Raw genomic sequence first — 18,978 nt, forward strand, 5'->3', positions numbered from 1 at the left:
ACTGGCATTCAGAAGATTGGCCATTCAAATCGTCAATGTACTATGTAGGCAACGTTTTCTGCGCTACTGCTTTTTGGTAACCCAAGACTTATTCCTTCCGTAGTTCACCCTTTCTTTTTTTTTTTTTCTTTTTTTTTTTTTTGCTTAAATGGGCATTTCATACATCACGGGTACGAATACACCCTAAAGAGTCAGAATACAAAATGTCCCGAAGTGCAGTTCACCCTTTCTATGCTTTTAGCATTATGACCATGTCTTGCATCTTTTGCTTTCTACCTGGAATTGCCACCTCTTAAAGGGAACGGGAATCTTTAGTTGCTTTCAGACTCCTCCGAATGACCAAATCAACCAAACAAACAATAGTATTACAATTTTTTTATAAAAATTTAAAAACGTGTGTTGCTATCTAGTAATTTACTCATTGTTTTGTTATTTACTAGTGTTTGTGGAAATGTATTCATGTTCTGTTGCTACCAATCAGGCATGACAATTGGCTGTCTGGATCAAGCAAAGCCAGAAGCTGGTCCCAAAATGACAGCAAGGCCGGTGTTTTGCGTATTAACATCTCTAGCATTAATTATTATCTCAAAATCTCAAAACTGTTGGCAGAGGCAAAGCATGTGTTGACTGGAAGATGTATGGATCTTCACGACTCTTTTTATGTGGTTTCCAAGTGGTTTATATCTTGTCAAAATATTCATTGTTTCTGATTGAATTAGAGAAGGAAAAATAAAAAAAGATATCATTTGAAGTGGCGTACAAGTTTGTAAATGTTATTGTGAGGGGAAACTTAGCATTCTTCATGTAACAGAATTGTTAAGGCACACAAACAGAACATGAAGCCCAAAATTTTCTCTAGCAAATTATGAGTTTTCTTTTCCAGAGGGTAGCGATTTTAAGGACCAAATGACAAACATCAAGTGACTCAAGATAATAGGGAAAAAGTTCTTAACCACTTGCTCGACATTTTTTTTTTTGTAGTAATTTTTTTCAACCAAATACGAGAAAATACTCAATTTTTTATGATCTCCTTTTCTTTCCCAACCAAACAGAGTTTAAAGCATGATGTCTTATTTGAAAAGTGGGGCTGCTATTTTTTCTCTCTGTGAGGCATAGAAAGAGAGAGACCTCTCTCTCTCTCTCTCTCTCTCTCTCTCTGTTTTTTTAGTACTCTGGCGATCTTAGATTCTTGCCAATCCCTTGCTCCTTTGGAAGCCTGGCCATGAGTCCGGGTCAAATTAGCATTCCATGGGCAGGATCTCATATTATGGATTACATTTGACCAGTTCTTTTTCCACTCGGACTTTTCAGAACATGGACTTGACCCCTTGATCTAGATGCCGGTCTACTTAGCTAAGTTGCATTCCTAAGTTTAGAAGAGGTCAAGTCAAAGTTATTTCAGGGTTTGGCTAGATTCGTTTGTAAAATGAAATAGGAATCCACTAACGTTCCTTAGGGTGCAAGCAGGTTTGGTCTAGGTCTCGGTCACTTCATCTTGATCCAAGTCGTTTTTTTTTACTATTTTGGATCCATATCCAACTCAATTAGCTGACGGAGTTGCCGCATGAGTTGCGCCAGGATTTACTACAGATTGGGCTTCAAACAAACTTTGTTCATGTCGGACCCAATTCTGTCAACATCAGTGCCCAACTTAGTCAACTAGATTGTCTTTTTTTTCTTCTCTTTTTTTGAAGGAAAATCTAGAGGCAAGAGACCCTAGAAAACTAGAGTGAATTGTATTTGTTTGGAAATGCATACTTGGTGGACTTGTTCGTGGGAGAGATTATGTTCACACATAAGATTGTATTTTAGAATTTTAAAGTACTTACAAAATTTTACTTATCAAAGAAGATTTGAAGAATATAAGCTAGATGTAATGTGAAATTTTATTTCTAGTTTGATGATGGAGGACAAGCATGTTTAACATGATGCTGAAAATTTAGTATAGTTAAACTGCTTTTTTTTTTTTTCTGGAGAAATAGTTGAACCGGCAATTTGATGTCTATTATGTATCGTGCACTCATACCTCCGATCAAGTAAAGAATTCTTCTTTACACAAATTAAATATTGCTTTCTTATCGGTGCATGGTTGGTATTCAAGGTTATACTTATATTTTTTTATTTTGATTTGTTTTGTTGAATTTTTATTTATATTTGGAGAAAACTATAGGTGCACCTATCGACCTATAGGTGCGACATCTCATCCCTTTAAAGAAGAAAATGGATTCCCCTATTAATTCAACATGTGACATCCTATTAGAATAATATTGTTGTATGACAATATTTGACACAAATAATTATACTATTCATAATATAGGTAAATTAAAATTATTTTTAGAGATCGATAGGTTCTCACATGGGTCCTCACATACTCCTCCATTTAAGTTTTAATATTTTCGTCAGACTAAGAATTTAAATCCATTCAAATGTAATCACAAGCACCACGATCAGCTCAATAAATTCGTATTGTAGTATCTTCTAATCCATATAGGTTATCGGCTGGATCCACTCTAATACCATTTATTACAACTCAGAATCTTACATAGAATGTCTAGTAAAAAGATATTATTTAAATTTATGGATTCTATATAAATATTCAAGATCTATATAGTAAATAATTAGTATGTGATTAAATGTACACTTGGACGGGTCTTCACAAAAAAAAGCCATTAATGACTTCTGCCATTCCGACAACAATGTGTCATCCTACAACGTTGTAACCAATAAAAATCACACACCAGAGTTGTTCTCAAAATAAAATTATATATTTTCACTCATGTCTGCTTCTCTCTCTCTCTCTCTCTCTCTCTCTCTCACACACACACACACACACACACACACACACAGAGATGGTTTGATTTTACTATCAAATTTCTATAATAACTCGGCATGTTTTTTCTGAAATGAAGCGTTGAATTCGACCAAAGGACTCAGCACCCCTGGCTTGACGCGTTCAACATCTGTTTCAGGCCCACCCAAAAGATTTCCATAACGGAAACATTGTTTTCTAACTCATTCCTCTTCGTTCTACCAAAAAGATAATATATATATATAAGAAGATTTCCTTCCTCTTCCACCGGCCGTATCTTAGTTGGTGACATTATGGGATAGATAAAACTCGACGGAGACCATGCACATTCCAAAGTAACGCCATACTGTTGGTGGAAATTGACCGCAACTACGATCACGAGGGCAAGTCCCATCCAAGTCTTCCCCATCAAAACTACTCCCGCAATCACAAACTCACAGCGAGATGAGCAAGTGGGACCCTTGTAGGACCACCATTCGGCCAAGATCCTTCTTGTAATCCATGTCGGCGGCGTGCGAAACTCAGTTGGATTTATTTATTCGGACGAGATATAGATCTACGAGCTGACGTGTCGACGGCCTATTGCCTCATTAGATCAGGCACTACGTGTCAAATAGATCGTACATCGATAAAACCGTACCTTGGATCAAATTATTGCCCCCAATCTTCTAGAGTAGAGTCCTCACTTTCTTTGCTCCGTGGGAAAGCTGGGATTTGCTATCGAAATTGATTATGGGAAATAAATCATAAGATTCTTATTCTTAAGTTCAGTAGTATCATTTCCCATCTTTCAAAAAAAACCTTGGCATATATTCTCCATTTTCTGCCGTAAAGAATTTCGCGATGTCTCTTCTTTTGTTTGGTATCTATTCTTTTAACTTCTTTAAAAGTTATTAAATGACATTAAAGCATTAACATTGTATAGAAACATATTATTCATTTTCAAAAATAAGAAGCAAAACGCCCTCTCAATCTACTTACTGCTTTTTCTTCAGCTCTGATCTCTTCTAGGCATGCCTAAAATCATGATTTAAACAAAATAAAAATCTTGAAAAGGGGATTGCTTCTCTTTTCTAAAACTAATATGAACACATCTCAAACTAGTATGGCGCCCTATCATGATGGGTAAAAGAATTTGTGTCATTTGGCTGGTGGAGTGGACTAAGCACAGTTTAGGTATATATTGTCTTGTCGAGGTCTCTTCTAATACAGGTTCTTTATATAATGTTCTTTTCTTCCGTTATGAATGACCATGATTGTCATGGCAAACATGTAAATACACCAAGTTACAAGAGATGGTGAAATTTTATTACAAGACTACCAAGGTTATGCTCATGTTGAGATGATGATATAAAATAATGAAGGGGATTATCTTTTTTTATCTTGCGGATTACTTTCTGAAATTTTCTTATCACTAGTTAGAATAAAGCACGATCATGCTACTTTACGCTACAGAAAATGATAGAGGATTGTAGTTTATTGCAAGATATTGCCAATCTGGTTGGCCCAACTCATGATGGTTGATTATGTGGTATTTTATTTTGCACTTTGCTTCACTAAAGGAGGATCATCACTAAGCATATTGTATTTGCTATATTATAATGCCAGGGATCAGAGTTAAGCACATGAGGCTAGAAGTTGAAACTTCTAATGACTTTTATTGCACACTTTGATGCATGTGGCAAAGACTAACATTTGTAATCTTGGAGCTAAAACATGTGTTTTCTTGGAACATCCTTATGGTTGGTTTTTAAAAACTGTGGATGCAATCTTATTGTTCAAACTCGTGTTAAGTTCTAGAGAAGATGGTGGCAGATTTTTCAAATTGCTGCATAAACTTCTTGTAATTACCTTTATCTTTTCAATCCTCGGAAGAAATGGTCTATTATGACTACCGCGAGTCAATTACACAACCGGTCGTTGCCTTGTTTAAAGGCCTCTTTTTATTGGAATAAGGGTGCGAGTGAAATTATCTTTTATGCCTAGTGCGATTGAAAATCCCTTCTCTATTAAATGAATCATGTAGTGCGAACGGTGCTGCATACTAGGTTGCTTCCTTCGCGACTCATCACTCTGGAGGTTTTTCTTATGTAGACCATGAAGCTGTGTTTATATCTTTGCGCAATATTTTGTTTTTTTATTTTGTTGGCTATATCCACACCCGTCGGGTGTGAACTGCCGTTGTACTTAAAAAAAAGATTTTATACAAATTGAAATAAGGGCTTTTAATTCACAATATATATATATAGTTAAAATTTTAATAAAAAATAAAAAAAATATTTTTTATAAGAATAAAATTCTTATATTTTATTTTATGAGAAAGAAAAATTCATGTGAGATATAAAAAAGTTTAATTCCCACCGATTGAAAATTAAGATAATTTCTTTTAATATGTTTTCATAAATTTTTTTTCATAGATTTTTTTTAAAAAATAAATGTTAAATAGAGGTTATTTTGTGATGTACCATTTTTTTAATCAATTAAATATATAAAAATCATTCTTTCAAATAATATATATTTAAATATATTTTTTTTTAAAAAAAAAGAATTTTTTTTTTCTCCGAACCAAACAAACTGGGATGCACGTCTATTGTCTAATGTCTTTTCTCATGAAGCAAACGAATGTGAAAGGTGGAAGATGTGCCGGACCCACATCCCCTTTTTTCACCGATACATGCGTGGATTTAGGTGTGGACCCTTTCTTCAAAACGGGCCGCGGCCGCTGGGGCCCAACACCGCTCCATTGATTACCGGGGCCCACATATCTCCCTTAAGTGCGTCCCGTCCCCATCAACACTTCTTTTTACCTTTTCCGTTTTTTTCCTCTTTTTTTTTCCCGCAGGAACAACTGAACGGACCAGCCCGAAGAACGCGTCACATCGCGCCCAACCCCCCCCCCCCCCCCCCACCCTCCGGATGAAATTTACAATTGTGCCCTTCCGCGGAGACCCGCGGAATGGGGAACCCGTCCGACCTTTCCTCATCGTTTCGTTTACCTATTATTCCGGTCTTTTAATAGTAGAAAAAGAGAGCGCCTTGGATTTAATTCCTCGCTGCAATCCTTTCTGGAACCATCTCTCCGACCCACTCTGCTCCCGCCACGCGTCCCCCCGACGGACGGGTACTCGTGTATGTTACGGGGATTACACGTGGCTGTCATGCAACGGTACTGGAAATGGGGGATAGGAGGGCTCCTGAAAGGGATCCGGGTCGGACGCGACCGCTTATGTTTTAGAGGGCGAGGGGGGAGGGAAGGGGCGGGCGCGGACATGTGGAGCCTCGATCGTGGCGATGCGTGGAAGCGGTGACAGAGGGATGGCGAGGTCGCGGTGGAAGCTTTGGGCATGGCGGATCGAGCCCCCCCTCCTACAAAAACCCTAACCCTACCCGTCTTCCATTCCTGCTATACCCCCTTCCTATCCGCCCAGGTTTGTCGTCCGGTCTCTCTCTCTCCTTCTCTTTCGTCTCGATCGGGCCTTCGTACCGCGGCATTGCTCTCTTTATTGGGTTTTTCCTCGTCCGTTTTGGTTTTGATCTTTTGGATGTGATCTTGGTCGCGATTCGGAATGCGGGGCGTTCTTGGTTGATTTGCTTGTTTTCTTGGGTTTTTTTATTTCGTTTTGAGGGTCAATTGATGGATCCTTGGGTGGGTCTTGTGGTTTGGGATCTGCAGGGGTTATTGGAGATGGCGGAGGTACCGAAGCTGCTGTACATTGTGGTCGTGGACGAGGGAGCGAGGGGAGGGGACGAGAAGGACAGCTTGTCGTTCCGGTACACGCGGCCGGTGCTGCAGAGCACGCTCCAGCTCATGGGATGCAAGGCTCGCCATGCCTTCAAGGTTTGCCTCTCAAGATCCGGTGGTTTGGTTCGGTTTTGTTTTATCTTGTGATCTTCTCTCGGTTTTCCTTTTCTTTCTGCTTTTTTTTTCCGAAGAAAAGAATTGGAATTGGTGATCTGAATGCTTGCGCTCGTTGATTCCGATATTTGTGTCAGGTCTGCGGCCTATGAAGCAAATCCTTGATTTTCTGTTGTTGTAGTTATGCATGCATGGTCAAATTATGTCTTTCCTTTATGTTTTGCTCCTGGTGTATGCAATTTAATCAACTGCTTGAACCAGTGAGATCGAGGGAATTGTAATTATTTGTCATAAAACCCCTAACGAGAGTGATGGACGCATACTTCAGCGTACCAGTCAATTGAAAAGGATATTGACAATTGTTATTTATTTCGTTATATGGATCCATGTTTTTTTGTATTTCTTAAATTGAGTTTTCTGTTAGATTTGAACCACCGTTCTAGGTCTGGGATTTATTTATTGCATATAGACCTTGTTAGATTAAGCTAGCCATCCTCTCTCTCTCTCTCTCCCCCCCTATGCTCGGAAGATTGCGTCCTGCTGTGCGATGCTTATTTATTTTTCCTGGGGAGAAAACTTGTATTAAGGTTCTTCCAAGTAATCTTTCTCATTTTGGGCCTTCTCTTTTGGTTAGGTGTTAATATCTTGGGCTCTAAAAAGCACCTGTTTTTCTTGTCAGATTAGCCGGAGAGTATTTGAAGTGATGAGGAGTGAACACATAACAAAATCTGATGCCTCGGAAAGCTCTTCTAGCAAAGAAAATGAACAGCGCCTAGCTGGTTGCTCGAGTCAGGAGGAGGTCAGCAGCCACTCGACTCAAGAGGCTGTAGATACAAGTAGCACAATACCATTTGAGCTGTACAAAAGACTAACAACTGTCGTTGTTACAAGAGAGAACTTTCTAAACGTTGTCTGTGATGCTCTGTCCATGTATAAGTATGTTGGTCCCAATCAAAGAGCAGATTTGCTCCTGGCATGCAGGTAAGACGCCATCTTTATCTTTTGTAGCATGCTATTTTCAACTTTGAAAATTGAGAATGCTAATGGATTTAGCTTGAGATGGTTTGGATCATCTGAGCTATAATGTAGTATTGTATGGATATAACATATCATTACCCCTTGTTTAATTGCATTAACAATTCATATACAGCATGCAGAATTATGTCAGTCCTGATTATGGTTTGCACTGTACCTGGTTGTTATATATTTCTTCAAGGTGGCTAATTTACCCTTATGATTGAACAACAGCCAGGCAATTTTTATGCGCCCCTGATGCAAGTCTTTTTTTAATAAAATCAGGCTTAGATCAAGCTCCGTGATATTTCTGATGATTCTGGGTGAATGTTGAAAATCCATGATGTTTACTTTCTTTTACTCTGGGAATTGGAAAGAAAATGCCCCTAAATATCCGAGTCAGCAAATTGTTGATCCAAAACTATTGTCCGGTCTTAATTAAATGTTGATCGCATTTCGTTATCGACCAATATTTGCTCCATTGAATTTGCTGTTTCTGCATCTCATTGTTAAGCTGACTTCTGAACTCTGATAAACAGGATAGGCTTTGTGCTTTTGTTTTTTTTTTTTCAATTAATTAAATTGGCACTCACTATTATTTGCCATATTATTATGGCTATGCTTGTTTTCATTGCAGTATATGGTATGATTTTTCTTTTGGCAGACAGAGCAACTTTCTCTCGCTCTCTTAACTTATTGCTTATTTTCTTATCATTCGATCTATTATTTCTATCTTTGTTGAGCTTCTTTAAGCTTCCAAGAATGATAATAGAAATAAGAAATCTTCACACTACTGATGTCCTAATAACTTCAAGGAAATACAAGTAGTAATGCCATCACATATTATATTCCAATCCAATCTAGCTAGGATGCATTAATGGTTGTCAAATCACGTAAGGAATCCTAGGCATTGACTCTGTTAAGGTTTTAGGTGGCTAGTTGGTGCAGCGGGGTGGAGCTACTCATAGGCTAGGGAGGGCTAATGCCCCTCCCCCACTTCTTACTTCAAGGCTATAGTTGACATGTATGACTCTCTTTGATTTTCTGTTTCCATTACGTGTGGTTCCCCTAACATCCCTGATCTTTCTCTTGTTTACGCATGACCCTCCTCTTACCAAAATTAGAACACTTGAGGGGAATCCGTTAAGGGAAGAGGGAAGAAAAGGGTGGGTGGGTGGGTGGGGGGAGGTAACCAATGTGGACATATGTAAGGAAAAGAAAGGGAAATATGGTAGTTACAGAAGGGCGCTATTCAAGGAATTTGGAGAAAGGGGAAATTAACAGAGACATGGAACTATTTATCTCTCCCCCAGCCTGCCCAAATTTTTATCCTACGCCTCCACAAGAAAAATATCTTGCTTTACCTTCCTAAGTAATAAAACATTGTTGGTAAATAGTCCTCTAAATTGTAGCACCAACAATTTATTAGGAATACATCTTAAACACCTACAGTTTTTCTTTTATAATTTCATTTTGTTTAGAAGAAAATGGTGCGGAGCACCACCACTGCTCTAAGATCAGTTTTTGGGATTGCGTTTCCATTTAGCTTTTGTTTTTGAGAAATTTCATTTTTATCACTTTAGATTTCTATTTTTATTGGTCTTTTTTCTGTTCGAAAAGTTTCTTTGTTAAATTTTCTTTTCGTATATATTGGTGTGGCAGTCAAGAAATCTCTATCCAATCCTCATATGTTAAATATAATTATATATTTAGTAGCAAGTTTTTTAGCTTTTTGTATGTCCTCCTGACTTAGTACATGCTTCTTCATAGTACTAGGTATAAGCATTAAGATCCGAAATTGGAAAAAGGAAAAGAAAATAAAGGAAAAGTTACCACTCGATTGACATGGTGTGGCTATTCCTTGATTCCATTTTTCACCTCATTTTAAGGGATATTTTTCTTTTGTTGGCAGAAAATGAAAATAGTCTCTTGAAATGTCTTAAAATGAATTATCAAAATAAAAATATTTAGTGATATAAATTGTAATTTGTTTTGGGTGAGATATAATTCTTGCCATAAAAATTTAATATAGTTCCTTTGATAGATGTTGGCACAACCTAATATACCATACTATTTTTTTTATTAGTTCTTATACACAAATGAACTTTTATCATTTGAATAATGAATTATTATGGGCCCCTTATATTGAAATCTTGGCTCCACCACTGGGCGGGCACTTGAGTAAAAGTAATATCTAAAATCAATAAAAATTGTATATTTTTGTAATAGAGTCATAGACGGTTCATAAAAAGTTCATGAAATAATGTCATATTAATGAAAAGTTATTGCTAGCGACTTCACTTGTATAATAATGTTATCTTTGATTTACATAATAATTTTTCCTGAAAAGTGTAAATTTTCTTGGAACATAACATATTCAAGCTTCAATTAGTGTCCTGTGAGATACATCATAAGTGAACCTAACTTCATAATTTGTTGAAGTCATGATTCCAAGAACTGCTAGAAGGGGACAGTTCACCCAGTTCTTGATATTGGTGCAAATGCCCTGGGAAATCAAAACCATATGTATCAGTACATACCAGTCTTACCGGTTCAAATTGGTGCATACCGCCAGTTTTGTATCAAGTGCACTGGTGCAAACAGGATTTTTTATTTTGAAGTTGTCAATTTTGGTATGTACCATCAATAACCGGACTGTACCATTTTGATGGAAAAGTGGTGTGGGGTTTGTTACTAGTATTTAAAACCTTGCTTGAAGTAAATTCTTTTTTCACTCGGAAAGAATACAATGCTTTTTAATAAATCAATGAACATGGTGCCTGCTTGAGAGATAGGTGGGCCCTAGGCACCTAGATGCCCCTCTAAGCACTAACTAGGCGCTTGGCGGCTGCCTCCCATACCAAGTGCCCAGGTGGTTAGGTCGTCTAAGTGACTAGGCTAGATCTTCTAGGCATAAGCAGCCAATTGTGGCAATCTCTTGGATCCATTGAATGGTTGATATGCATAATGGTCAAGGAGAAACTTGACACATGTAAAAAGAAAAGCTACTGGGTGCTTTCTTCAAATTTCAGGTGAGTTCCTGTTTACTACGCGGGCCATTAACAGCATTATCCAGTTATATCCTCAAGCCTCACCATGCTATTGGTACCTGTTAGAGGTGCAATTGTAGGTTTGGAGTTAATTCAACAGGGATGGAGATTCATAATATGGAATGCAGAGCCCTTAAAATGTAAGGAACAGAAGGGGACAAAAGCATGAAAAAAGAGAGTATAAATTATCAAATTCTTGCAAAGATAAAAACTCTTCTTCTTTATTGAATACCTAATTGATTGAGAGACAAATGAGATCAATTCTATTAAGTGAGGAACGGTTTGGGATTTCCATCACAGTGCTAGAAGTTCATCTGTAGTTTAAAAAAAAGCTTCCATATATAGGTGATCGACCATTGTTTTTCCTTTTTTTTATTTTTTTATCAATCATTTTTCAGTTGAGGATTCTCTATATACATCTATTTTAAAAAACAATTGGCATGGATAACTAACATCTAGGAGGTCATATTTATATAAGAGAATTAGATCTCCCTGTTCTGTTCCATGTTTTTACTAGCACATATACATAGCACACATTAGCGACAGTGCCTTCTGCAGCAACAAAGTCTGGTTCTTCATTTTTAATACTCATGTTACAGTTGTCTGAATTGATTACTTAAAAGTCCTACTGTTTAGTTGGAGCAAGTGCATATGTCGTGTGAATCAATTCTCTCACTGCTGATGCCACCAATATTGAAATTTTCTGATAGATAAAGATCTTACTTGTAGTGATGTTGGCATGCCTCCTTTAACATTGACTTATTGGCTTCTTTATGTTGAGTTTGACTAAATTCAAAGCCTTTTGCTGCAAAGTTCTGAGTGGATGCATTCTACAGCCAATCCTAATGTGAAGTAGTGCCCAATGTGCCATGTTCCATGCTTTTCATTAACTTATGTACAAAGCCTATTCAAGTTTTAGGCTTAACAAACCTTTTTTGTAGCATCATATTGGCTGCTTTACTTTTCTATATATTGTATTTGAATTACTTTCATGCGATCCCTGTCACTTGCTTCTTTTCCCCCTTATTGTAGAATTCGTGAAAGGAAGGAATCTGTGACAGTTCTTTTGTGCGGCACAAGTGGGTGTGGCAAATCTACTTTGTCAGCTTTGCTGGTATATGCGTATGACCTTATAATATAAAATTTTTAGTATAATCTCTGGAATATCTCTGGAATCATGTTTTGATATAGCAGTTGCACTTGGTACAGTTTCTGAATATCATTTTTTTTCCTCTTTTTTTTGCCTTTTAGTCAAAAAGCAAATCAGACTGGCATTTTGCTTTGTTTTCTCCCCCTTTCAGGTAATTCTTCTTGGTGTGTTGCTTTCTGGGGTCATCACAACCTGACTTCTCCCTGTACAGCCCTATAAGATCCTAATAGAACTATCCTGATTATAAAATTTTGTCTTTCTTAATGGATATCTTTAGCAGCACTGTCTATTTTTGTTTCTGGAATCTTCATTTCCAGGCTATTATATATTTGCCACCAATCATCATATTAAGTTGTATGAGCAGAAGCACTTACAGGATAGGGTTACTAGCACAAATATAGGTTGTATGGACCACCTCTAAACTTTTGGCTACCTCTTCCTCATTAATTGTTCATAGTTTTATTAGTTGCTTCAGATTTTGATTGCAAAGACGAGCTTTGGATAGAGGCTTATTTATGGTTTATACCATGAAGAGTGTGAACTTGTATACTGTTCAAACCAGTGGGGAAAAAAGAAGGTTGATTTGTGTAGGTGTTCTGATTACTTATTTTTCTCAGTTGTCATTCCAACTTTAGTGTATCGCAAACAATACTCTTTAACACTGATTTATATATACCCAGCATAGGACCTTATAACTGACATAGTTGTGTTTCTTTCTTTCTTTCTTTCTTATTTTTTATGTGTGTTATGCTGCAGATTTCATCATGTCTTTCAGTACATATTTGTTATAGGAAGGTTTTTTGGCAAATTTTAATACATATACAATCCTAGACAAGTAAAATGTTGGAATAATTAAGTGCATTTAGAAATTTCTTGTATGTTTAGACTCGATTACAGTCCATGAATATTTCCAAACAGGGTAGCAGATTGGGTGTCACAACTGTAATTTCTACTGATTCGATACGCCACATGATGAGGAGCTTTGTGGATGAAAAGCAAAATCCACTTCTTTGGGCGTCAACATATCATGCTGGCGAATGCTTAGATCCAGTGGCAGTTGCCAAAGCAAAGGCTAAACGAAAAGCAAAGAAACGTGCTGTTGTTTCTCATCCGATGGTTAAGGAGGAATTATCTGATGGTACTTTAAATGAAAAATCTGATGGTCGATCCACAGATCCAGTCTCCGGAACTGAGTTGATTGGCAAAAAGCAAATGGCTATCGAGGGATTCAAAGCACAAAGTGAAATGGTTATCGAAAGCCTTGATCGGTTGATCACTGCATGGGAAGAACGAAAAGAATCTGTTGTTGTTGAGGGTGTCCACCTAAGCCTCAATTTTGTGGTGGGTATTCAGCAGTCTGGTTTTTCTTTTTTTTTTCCTTGTATAGTCCCTTTGGATGATATATCTGCCATTTTTTAGTTATTGGAAAATTGTCCTGTTGGACATATTTCCAGCTCAAGTGTATTTGGTCTGATATGGAAGTTTTCATGCATAAACTCGTTCAAACCTTGTATTTGATTTCTTTTTGCTTTTAATTGCTAATCACTGGCTTATCTTATTTTCGTCTCGTAGATGGGGCTTATGAAGAAGCATCCTTCAATTATTCCTTTCATGATTTACATTACCAATGAGGACAAACACATGGAACGATTTGCAGTACGTGCAAAATACATGACCCTGGATCCGGCCAAAAATAAATATGTTAAGTACATCCGCAATATCAGAACAATCCAGGAGTATCTCTGCAATCGAGCTGACAAGCATCTGGTGCCAAAAATAAATAATACAAATGTTGACCGGAGTGTGGCAGCCATTCATGCCACTGTGTTCGGTTGCCTACGTAGACGAGAGGCAGGAGACCAGCTGTATGATCCAACTACTAATACAGTGTCTGTAATACGTGAAGAGTATAGAAACCAATGTGCTGCCAACTCTCTGAGTTCAAAGGGAATGTTTCAATTGATCCAGAGAAACGGGTCTTTTAGGCATTTGATGGCGCTTGTTAATACGGATGGATCTGTCGCCAAGGCTTGGCCTGTCGAGTCAGTTGGTCATGGGAAGGCCACATCTGGAAAGGGCATTGAGAAGTTTGTGGGAAACCCTATGTATGGCCCCTTGCAGATTGGGAAGGCAGAGCCCGTTAATCTTCAGTTTGGTAATTTTGGGATCAGTGCATGGCCAAGTGACACAGGGGGTACAAGTCATACAGGAAGCATTGATGACTCAAGGGCTGATGGCACTGATACTGGTAGTAGATATTATTCTTCCTGTTGCAGCTCTCCAAAGATGTCAGATGGACCTGCTAAAGAGGTATATCTTACTCTCATTATTTCTAGTATACTGTTTGGCTGGGAAAAAAATTCTGCATGGGGAAAAAATTCTTGAGTTGCAGTTAGTCTTGCAAAGAAACTTACCAATAATTTAATCCAAAGATAATCTGATTTCTTGGTGGAATGTTGGTATGATAGCTGTAAATCTCATATTATGTTTTTTGACTGTCCTCCATTTCTAGTCCATTTAAGTCAAGCGGAACAATGTTCAATTGTCTGAATTTAGTCCTGAATGCATAATTGAGCTAAGAAGGATGAAGACAGCTTTTAATAATGATCCATGACATGTATTGGTGAAAACTTTCCTGAGACTATGAAATTTATTCTGGTTTAGTTGAGCCGTTTTTAGTCCTGATGATGAGAATGTTTTCTTCCCTCCAATCTTTTTAGGTTTTTTTCTTCTATGATTTCATAATGCATTTACATAGACAAAGCGAGGGATTCTGTTTAGACAGTCGATCAAAGTTTTCTGCCTGAGATATAATTGCAGTTCCCCATATTTTTTGTGATTAAGAGAAAACAACTTTCTCAGACACAATATTTGTGTTTCAATACATCTAGCAGAAGCATCAAAACAAACTAGTGTTTGTAGATCAGACAGACCAGGGTGGTGTTGGTAGGCACTTAACCATGAGATTTTCCCATGTTCATGGCCAATTTGACTACTTTATTTGCCTTACGGTAATATGCATTAAACTTAATGCTCTCAACCAATCTGGAAATTTCTATTTTGTCAGCTACCCAAGTTCTTATTGTTCAAGGAATGTGCTCACCTTTCTTGAGTGGTTTCAGTTCTGCATATGAAACATTGTCTTCATCCCTTTATCTGGACTTCTGAAGTCTCCAGGAAAACCCATTACCCACTATCAGAATTCAGAAGCCGTCGGATTTCTAGATAACAAAAAATTATGTCACATCATTTCGGGTTCCTGTTAACTGATGCACTGAGATGTTAAAGTGTGTGCCGGCAATAAGTTAGAGTGCCATTTGTTTTGAGTGAAACTAATTTTTGTTAAGATGTTAAATTGTTATCTACTCATTCATCTGGCAGTAATAATTTATATATTCATTAAAGATGCGAGTATGCTAATGCTCGTTATCTTATTATTAAAATATACTTTGGGTACCTGGAATAATAGGTTTATCTTCTTTTTTAGCTAATTCTTATCCTTCTCTTCCAGCTCAAGGAGGAACAGTCTGTGTCTGGTAGTGAAGAAGAAGCTGATGATCCACCTGATGTGGACAGTGATGAGGACCTAAGTGACAGCAAGGAGATCCATGAGGAGGTAAGAACTCGAAAAGACCTTTTATTTTGTTATACTTGAGCGTATTTCAAGCTAGTAGTTAAAAATATTTGGATTGTCTGGTAAATTATGGATGATGAGACTGTATGATATGGCGCTTGAAGACCTGACAAGGTCATGCTCGTAAAGGAACGATTATGATGGTTATGGAGAAGAAAAGAACAGTCATCGTATCCAATGATGATGCATGCCTTCTCTTATATCAATCACCGCCTCGTACACGGGATAAGCTATTGTCATGCGACAAGAGCAGGCACAAGGAATCCCAAGGCCTAACAAATAAATATTTCCTCTTATTTAAGGGCTTTGGTTGTTTGATCTAGACGTGCTTTGTTGATCGCATGCAGAGTTACATTATGAGGTCTAACTAGTAAAGATTAAAGAAGCTGGATCACCATTTTACTTGGAGAAGTCCATCCCACATAATTGAACACATTCCTGGCACTTCCTGATGGGAGCTTTGGACACTCAATTGGGCATAATTTTACATATTGTGCGCATACAACAACAAGCACAACACATGCTAACCCCACGCCCTTGGTGGTGTGTGTTTCTACATCTTAAGAATGCATCATCCAAAATACAAACCTAGAACTTCCTTCAAGAAAGAAAAGAAGGGTGTGACTTCTAGGGCATCACCCTAGTCATGTTTCAATAGTTGGCTGTGATTTGTTAATGTAGCAGTCACAAACTAATCTAGAGTCAGAATATTTTTTTGAAAAAAAAAACACCAAGACGGTTTTAGTAACTCCATAATGGGTTTTATTTTAAAGGAACATCTCATTTGTCCTCTCATGGAAAACTAATAATAGTAAAGGTTTACACATTTATATGAGGTCTAATCAGGCTCTTTACAAGTTGCTATCCATTGGTCATAGGAATCTGAGCTAAAAAGCATGCCAACTCCCTTTTTGTTTGGTGAATAATGGATACATCCATGAGAATCAGAATATAAAATGTTCAAAAAATCAACAGAAATATGCAGCTGAGTGCCATAACGCAGATCCATAATTAGCCACAACCTAAGATGCCATCTAATAAATTGCTTCTTTGTAAATATGTGTGGCCTCAAAAGAAAGCAAAAAAAAAAGAAGGCATTATAACGGGACTGGTATGAAATAATAAGATATTCAACTCTACAGGACTCTGACATAACATGATAATGAACTATATGATTGCAAGTTAACATATGCTTCTTTCGTTAAATTCAATTTTCACCCTTTCATTTCAGTGCAAATGATTGGCTTACCTGTGTAATTCTTTTTAATTGTTATTTTTCTATGGACGGAGATGCTAAACATTATTTGAACCTTTTTGAAAGAGTACCGGTTCTATTGTGTTACTTTTTTTCTCAGACAAATTATCTTACCTGTCTTTGATTAATTTCTATTTCGCAGTTGGAAGGTTCTGTTGATGAGAACTCAACCAAGTCTGACGAGGAGTATGACGACTTAGCCATGCGCGATGGCCTGGAGAATGGCTACTGGTCGGATGATGATGAGGGCCCAAACAATGAATGGAAACTAGCAGATGAGAAAAGGCGAACAGTAGATAACTTGGGAACGATAGAGAAGTACCAACACAATCTGGATCTCTTCTTGAAGATAAGCGAGGATGTCACCGAACCGCCATATTCCTACTCCCTGCTCTCTGAGAAAGGTTCGGACATGAAAATGAGGAAGCGTTCGATGAGCGACTCTTTTAGATTCCAAGGCCGGACGCAAAGCATTTCGGCCATAGGTGAGTCTGGGTCGTCGATGTACAGGGGCCCGGTCCTTTCAGTAGCACCTCAGAGGTAAGTAGCCTGACTAGGATTTTGTAGAGCGAGCTCTGGAAGCCTGAGGCGGTAGTTAATCTCTTTCGTGTATTGCTTGTTGAAATGAGCGCATGAGTTGTAGAAGATGTTACGTAATCTATATATGTTGTCCGCCGTTTGATTTTCTTCTATGGCATTTCTCACGGGGTTCCAATCACCTTATCACATAGTTTTCTCTTGGGAAGACTGGTATCCATCAGTGCCGTGCACTCCTACGAAAGAGGGAGGAAGATTCTCGGAATGTTCTACCGACAATGGGGTGATGTGTGTACGTATGTGGTTAGGTGCATCATCGCCTCAATGATTTGCTATTTTGGTGGTCCATCTAGTTAGTTAGTGTACAGGTCTATAATGCAAAGTAATGCATGATTGCTGGATGTCGCTGATCATGTTGTTCGATGTGTCTGGAGATTAATGCACCAAGTGATGTGGCAGGATTGACATGTTGATTTATTTCCCCTATGTTAAGAACTCTATTTGGTGGTGCCTCGGCTTCTTTTTCTTTTTCTTTTTTTCGCTTTGCCCCTCTTTTTTTTCGGTCATATGGGATGCCTTGAAGGTCTCTGAGAGGAGGCATCCATGGTAATTACACAGGAGGCATTTGAAATGTACCATCCAAAAGTTGGAGGCCGGAACTTCCCTGGTAGTTGGTGTGGGACGGCCATTACTCAGTTCACCTAATTAGTGACACCCTAGAATCCTAGGCTGTATCTAGTATACTTGGTGAAATATCATATGAAGATTTATGAAAAAGATAGGGTAGAGGGTGGGGGATATCATATGAAGGTTTATGATGAAGATAGGTAGTAGTGGGGGACAGCCATTACTCAGTTCGCCTAATTAGTGATAATCCCCTAGAATCTTAGGCTGTATCTGGTATACTTGGTGCAATATAATATGGAGATTTATGATGAAGATGGCATTTGTCTTTACTATCAGAAATGTAGGGATTTAGCAAACGACTTCGAAAAACAAAAATATCTTATTTTGCATGTTCATAAAGTTTCTTTGAAAGCTGAAAGCAAACAATACCTATATGGAACGGGCCCTTGCGCACTTCTTGAAAGAAAATGACATGTCTCCTATCATGCTTTGCCAAGAAATTCTCCAGGGATAAGGTACCCAGCTTTTGAAAGTTAAACCCAACTAAATCCAACATTGGAGGCATTCCAAGTCATTTTTCAATATATCATCACTGGCTAAATGATTGTCAAACAAACTTGGATAAAATCGTGAAGATGGTATTCTGGCTGACAACAGCCATGCATTATGGAGACATTGCTGCAAAAATAATTCATCCAACATTTTTCGGTTTTGCATAATAATGGTCCATAATGTCTCCGGTCATGCTTAGGCATGATTACGTAATAAAACGCGAGTGGAACAGACTTTCTTAAAACAATATAAAAATAACTAAAAAAATATCTGCCACATTGAGAAACAGCTCATCAAAAACAAGTCATCATCAAAGTCGTCAGATTTTAGTGAATTTTAAAAAACAAAAATTAAATGATAGATGAGGACAAACATTGAAGAAAGTAACTTATATTAGTATTAACTGAGAAGCATGGGGAAAATTGCACATCAATCTTTCCGATGGAATTCAACCTGATGTAAGCATTATAATTTGTGAAAATCCAGTCAAACAT

The 18,978-nt window shown here is 37.7% G+C and overlaps 1 protein-coding gene and 1 long non-coding RNA gene across 5 annotated transcripts; one reads left to right on the forward strand and one right to left on the reverse strand.

The window, feature by feature from the left end:
* Positions 1-6,053: 6,053 nt before the first annotated feature.
* On the forward strand, positions 6,054-17,484 carry LOC103714872 (P-loop NTPase domain-containing protein LPA1-like). Of its 2 annotated transcripts, XM_008802310.4 has the most exons (8): positions 6,054-6,237; positions 6,483-6,647; positions 7,345-7,646; positions 11,762-11,843; positions 12,798-13,220; positions 13,452-14,189; positions 15,391-15,495; positions 16,911-17,484. In XM_008802310.4, exons 1-8 carry the CDS (start codon positions 6,154-6,156, stop codon positions 17,310-17,312), a joined length of 2,301 nt encoding a protein of 766 aa, XP_008800532.2. In that variant the 5' UTR covers positions 6,054-6,153; the 3' UTR covers positions 17,313-17,484. The 2 variants fall into 2 exon arrangements, with proteins under 2 accessions (XP_008800532.2, XP_026663411.2); XM_026807610.2 differs by lacking the exons at positions 6,054-6,237; positions 6,483-6,647; positions 7,345-7,646 and adding an exon at positions 11,981-12,030 and having other exon boundaries at positions 11,784-11,843.
* Positions 14,031-15,465, reverse strand: LOC108511570. 3 transcript variants are annotated; one of them, XR_003387118.2, is made up of 4 exons: positions 15,337-15,465; positions 14,983-15,100; positions 14,294-14,437; positions 14,031-14,178 (listed from the first exon to the last, which is right to left on the reverse strand). It is a non-coding gene; the product is annotated as an uncharacterized LOC108511570 (long non-coding RNA). The 3 variants fall into 3 exon arrangements; XR_001879881.2 differs by lacking the exon at positions 14,294-14,437; XR_003387117.1 differs by lacking the exon at positions 14,294-14,437 and having other exon boundaries at positions 14,111-14,241.
* Positions 17,485-18,978: the final 1,494 nt, after the last annotated feature.

Source organism: Phoenix dactylifera, chromosome 17, assembly GCF_009389715.1.
Source record: "Phoenix dactylifera cultivar Barhee BC4 chromosome 17, palm_55x_up_171113_PBpolish2nd_filt_p, whole genome shotgun sequence".
Taxonomy (NCBI): domain Eukaryota; kingdom Viridiplantae; phylum Streptophyta; class Magnoliopsida; order Arecales; family Arecaceae; genus Phoenix; species Phoenix dactylifera.